The sequence below is a fragment of the Eurytemora carolleeae genome, unplaced genomic scaffold (assembly GCF_000591075.1).
Source record: "Eurytemora carolleeae unplaced genomic scaffold, Eaff_2.0 scaffold74, whole genome shotgun sequence".
Lineage (NCBI taxonomy): Eukaryota > Metazoa > Arthropoda > Copepoda > Calanoida > Temoridae > Eurytemora > Eurytemora carolleeae.
In genome coordinates, this window is record NW_019396090.1 from 347172 (window position 1) to 353376 (window position 6205).

A 6205-nucleotide genomic window follows, 5' to 3' on the forward strand; every position below is an offset into this window, starting at 1 on the left:
ACACAACCCAGAACCAGTCCTTTAAATACCATACACACACAATACACACAACCAGAACCAGTCCTTTAAATACCATACACACATATAAACACAAGAAACACAACCAGAACCAGTCCTTTAAATACCATACACACACAATACACACAACTAGAATCAGTCCTTAAAATACCATACACACATAAACACACAATAAACACACCCCGAACCAGTCCTTTCAATACCATACACACACAATTCAAACAAACAGAACCAGTTCTTAAAATACCATACACACATAAACACACAATATACACAACCAGAACCAGTCCTTTCAATACCATACACACACAATACACACAACCAGAACCAGTCCTTTAAATACCATACACACATACACACACAATATACACAACCAGAACCAGTCCTTTAAATACCACACACACACAATACACACAACCAGAACCAGTCCTTTAAATACCATACACACATACACACACAATATACACAACTAGAACCAGTCCTTTAAATACCATACACACATACACACACAATATAAACAACCGGAATCAGTTCTTTAAGTACCATACACACATAAACACACAATATACACAACCAGAACCAGTCCTTTAAATACCATACACACATACACACACAATACACACAACCAGAACCAGTCCTTTAAATACCATACACACATACACACACAATACACACAACGAGAACCAGTCCTTTAAATACCATACATACATACACACACACCCCGAACAAGTTATTTAAATACCAGTCAAAAACATAAACATATACACTACAAGAAACACAACCAAAACAAACCCTTTGAATACCACTCATATATCAACAAATGCAACAAAATAAATGTAATTATATAGTTTTGTAGTTAGTTCCTGATGGAAATGGTTGTAATAATATTCCATAGATATTTTTTAATTCTAAATGTTGTTAAGTGACCAAAGCTGAAAACTTAAGATTGTGATATCCTTAATCCCGATTAGTTAATTAATTTGAGATTAATAATAAGAGGAGAACAAGCATTATTTAATCTTGAGATTTAGAAAAAGAGTGAATCAAGCATTAATCCCGATATCCACCATTCAAAAGTTCCCAGCTCATAGCTGAAAACCTTAGAATGGGATATCCTTAATCCCAAGTGGTAAATTAATCTGGAGATTAATAACAAGAGGAGAACAAGCCTTATTTAATCTGGAGATTAAGAAAAAGAGGAGATCAAGCATTGATCTCGATATCCACCATTCTAAGGTTTTCAGCTCTGAATATATCAAAATAATCCAAATTTGTTAGAAACCAATAAAATGTTTGTCTATTACAATTCTGTGGTGGTGTTTTGTAAAAACTAGGTTTAACCTTGAATAAAACAAAAAAAGAAATGTTGAAATTTGAAGAAAAAATTAAGTTTTCAGAAAATGGGCTGTCTGTAAACTTTACCCGGGAAACTAGAAGTGAATCAAGAGAAGGTAATTTTTTTCATCATCATTCAGGCATGGTGCATTGTGGATTCATTGATAATAATAATATTAATAATAATTATAATAATAAAAATAATAATAGTAATAATAATAATAACAATAATAATAATAATAATAATAATAATAATAATAATAATAATAATAATAATAATAATAATAATAATAATAATAATAATAATAATAATAATAATAATAATAATAATAATAATAATAATAATAATAATAATAATAATAATAATAATAATAATAATAATAATAATAATAATAATAATAATAATAATAATAATAATAATAATAATAATAATNTCATATTTTAAAAAATACGATTATTCCTGAGCTAGTATTATGTTTTAGGAAATATCGACCAAGAAGTTTGGATTGCAATTAATGTTTAATAGTTCTTTAACCTAAAGGAACTTTAAGGAGTGAAATCTAGAGACCTTTCATGCAGAAATGGCTTGATTCCCTTAAAAACTTTGCTGATCAAATATAAACTAGATATCAATATATTTATAATTATTAAGACTGTTTAATTTTGGTCGGGTTTTCTCAAAAGTGACTTGCGCGATGCGCATTTCTACTTCAGGGAAACATATATGAATTATCAGAATTAAAGACTGTTGAACCTAACATAAAAAGACCATAGTTTCCACATTATTGATCAGACCCTTTAAGACGCACTGCTGTGTTATTAACGTTCAAAAGTTTGAATTTTTTTCAAACTAAATTGAAATTAATTTAATTTGATTTTAATGGAATGTACTTTTTTATGTTTTTTTATAAAAAATTTGGTTAAAAATATTTATTGCTATTGTTATAGGCCAGCGGAAACATAAAACCTGAAACATGCAGGAAACCAGTCAGACCATTGATCCCGCCCCTTCAACTACCACGCCCCCTCTACCAACCCCTGCCACGCCCCTTGGTGAGGAGGAGGCGGGGGAGGAGGAGACTAGAGAGGTGGAAGACTTATGTCCCACCCACCTTAGCTCAGGATATGCTAGCTCTGACAGCAGTGGGGCTGGGGCGGGACAGGCGGCCACGCCTCTTCCTGCTGGAGATACTACACCACGCCCTATTCAGTCTGATCCCCAGCAATCTGCCTTTAGGCCCGCCCTACCGGCACAGGTAAAATGTGTCTTAATTTTGTCAAACTTTTGAAAATTGCACAAAATATTCGTTAATAATCCTCGAAATAATCTCGGAGAAAGTACAAAATGGCGAAATGCAATTTCAAGAGTTTGCAAGGACACAAAAATATTTGAATCTAAATGCATAAACTTTTCTGTAGCAACTATCATTATTGCATTATTGAGTAAATAAACGTTGTTCAAATTGTTTAAAAATGTTCATTTGTTAATCAAATATTATCGATTTTAAATGATTTTTTATATGTTTTCATAATGTCTAAAGCAAAATTAATTTTTAACCATGGTAACAGTAATAATTGTAAGATAGTAGTTGCCTGCAGTTTAAACCATCTAACCCCTCTGCGTTACATTTAAAATATATCAACAATATATTCTTTAGCAATATATAAACTTTGCTTGTTAGTCTTTCTGTTTGTATTAAATAAACGTCAAAAAAGCTGAACCGATCGACCCCAAATTTTTTGTGGCAACTCACATAACCCCAGGGAAGCTTTGTGGAAGGTTAAAGAGGAAAAATGTCGACAAATCTTAATTTTGTAAATGCGCAACTTCAACCAGAAAAATCCCCGAAACACGATTTATAAAGAAAAATGGCAGCTTGATCGAAGATTAACAGCTAAAATATTTACTAGAATTTTTTAAATGTTTTTGCTAGAATTTTACTACTTATATTATAAAAGTTCTCTTTTTGTTTACCCCCTTGTAACCCTTGCATGCACTGTGTTCTAGTGTAGTGATGTTCTTATCAACTCTTGAAGTATCCAGTTCAAATTATAAATCAAAACCTTGAAATCTAATTTTTCAGTTTGAACCCATTATTGAGAAAAATGAAACTAAAATTCAGGGTGCTACTTAACCATTCTTTAGGCTAAAAATTTAGAGTGCTACATAACCATTCTTAAAGCTATAAATCTAGAGTGTTACATAACCATTCTTAAAGCTATACATCTAGAGTGCTACATAACCATTCTTAAAGCTAAAAATTTAGAGTGCTACATAACCTTTCTTAAGGCTAAACATCTATAGTGCTACATAACCATTCTTAAAGCTAAAAATCTAGACTGCTACTTAACCATTCTTAAAGCTAAAAATCTACACTGCTACTGAACCATTCTTAAAGCTAAAAATTTAGAGTGCTACATAACCATTCTTAAGGCAACATCTATAGTGCTACATAACCATTCTTAAAGCTAAAAATTTAGAGTGCTACATAACCATTCTTAAAGCGAAACATCTAGAGTGCTACATGACTATTCTTAAAGCTAAACCAACAGGGTGCTACATAACCATTCTTAAAGCTAAACCACTAGGGTGCTACATAACCATTCTTAAAGCTAAACCACCAGGGTGCTACATAATTATTCTTAAAGCTAAACCACTAGGGTGCTACATAGCCATTCTTAAAGCTAAACCACTAGGGTGCTACATAACCATTCTTAAAGCTAAACATCTAGGGTGCTACATAACCATTCTTATAGCTAAACCACTAGGGTGCTACATAACCATTCTTAAATCTAAACCACTAGAGTGGTACATAACCATCCTTAAAGCTAAACCAATAGTGTGCTACATAACCATTCTTAAAGCTAAACCACTAGAGTGCTACATAACCATTCTTAAATCTAAACCACTAGGGTGCTACATAACCATTCTTAAAGGTAAAAATCATATTTTAGAATAAGATTGTAAACAGATTTTTTTCAGATGTATCAGGCAGTAGAATCCCAACCAGATTACCAGTACAGAAATGGTGGTATGGGAGGTATGAGTGGTATGGGAGGATTGGGAAATATGGGAGGTATGGGAGGCTGGGATACTGGAGAAGTTGGGTTTCTTGTTCCTCAACATATTCAACCACATCAGCAGATGCATCAACCTATACCTAGGCGTCCTATTACAGGGAACAGTTACAGTCACGCCCCCACCTATCCTCGGCCCACCCACTACCAAACCTCACCAGCTCCTGGCCCACCCCCTCAACCCCAGTTTATCAATAATAAACCATACGCATCCAGTTGGGGCAGCCCCAGTTGGTCGGGGTCAGGCCCACCTCCTGCTCCGCCTCCGATTTCAATGACTCCACCTCCAATTTCTTGGGGACAGCCTCCTGGACAGGCCAGGCGTCCACCTTGTATGGGAGGTGGCGGAGGGCGGAACAAACCTTTTGGGAACCTAGGATACGGCGGACAACAGGGAGGCGGAGCTTCTAAGCCACGTAGTAAGAATTATCCGTTTCCAGCCAGAGCAACCACAATAGGTGAGAATATCAGTAGAAGAACTTTTTATCGTTTTTATTCGTTTTTAAACATCAAATGTTTTCGGGAGGATCCAAAAATCTGATTTTTTGAAACAAATTATTATTTTCCCATAAAGTAATCTTTCCCGGGTCATAAAAATTGACGAAGATTTAGATATTAAGACAATTTTTATTTATTAAATAAATTGAAATCTTTACAAATTTTGTAATATCTCCGTTAGTTTTGAAGATAAACAAATGGTAGACCACATTTTGAAAATTTCAAGAATTAGTGTTTACGAAATTGGATGTTTAAACTGCAGAATACTGCAAAAATTGTGTTTATGAAAAAATGTCGCCTGGATCGAAAACGATACAAAAATCGTCACTTAATGCCCATGTTTATTGGGTCACCCTGTATCTTGTTAGCCCAAATTTTGTGTGGGACCTCACGTGGCCCCAGGGAAGGTTTATGAATGATCAAAATTTCAAATATTTGTCTCCATCAAAATTCGATTTTCATGAAATTGTTTGTTAAAATCTGCGAACTTTTTTGTTTGTTTTGTTTTACGATGTACACAAAGAGAACATGTTCACAACTAAAATAGAAGATGGGTGCGAAGCGCCCTAAAAGGCTTGTATTAATAAAAAGCAAATAGTTTAACTAGTAGCTTAAGTAACAACTTATTAAGTAAAATAGGTCTGTGTACACTGCACACTGTTCGATATCATAACATATCTATAAATACTGCTTATTCTTACACCATTTCATATTCGTCGTTCATCATAAATCAAAAACAATAACACAAAAAAATTTCGTAGATTTTTAATTTTTTTGTTTGTCAATTTCCTACTTTGAAGAATCGAATTAATTTCCTAAACCACCAAAATACATACCGTTTAAAGACTGTATCGACTAAATATATATATATATATATATATATATTATGGATCCGAAATTATATGTACAGCTGATTAAATCATGAAGCATGCAATCTAATCATCATTATAATAATTCATTACTTCTATTTTATGCATGCATTTTCTGTTTTTTCAGTGGATCAACGAATAATCAAAGATACATTTATTATGCCTCCAGGAATTTGACTTCAAAATGCATAAAAAAGGACTCAAATCCCCCCTCCCTTTACCCCCTTTTCAGCAGAATCTCCTTAAATTTCATATCAATCTATTCAGGGGTGTATTCAGAAATTTTTCCAGGGGGCTTAAATTTTCTCGTCTGGGCCTGAAAACCCCATGAAATCAATAGATTTTACTGGCCCATGGGGGCTTTGCCCCCATAGCCCCCCCCCCCAAAATACGCCCCTGAATCTATT

At 33.6% G+C, this 6205-nt stretch overlaps 1 protein-coding gene across 1 annotated transcript in view; it reads left to right on the top strand.

Annotated features, from left to right (window-relative positions):
* Positions 1 to 1408: 1408 nt before the first annotated feature.
* LOC111718416 (protein pygopus) overlaps positions 1409 to 6205 on the top strand; it is a gene marked incomplete at its 5' end in the record, with an annotated part of 7649 nt that continues 2852 nt past the window's right edge. The window contains 3 exon segments of the mRNA XM_023493994.1: positions 1409 to 1469; positions 2302 to 2609; positions 4337 to 4889. Of these exon segments, the coding sequence (XP_023349762.1) occupies positions 2328 to 2609; positions 4337 to 4889 (835 nt within the window).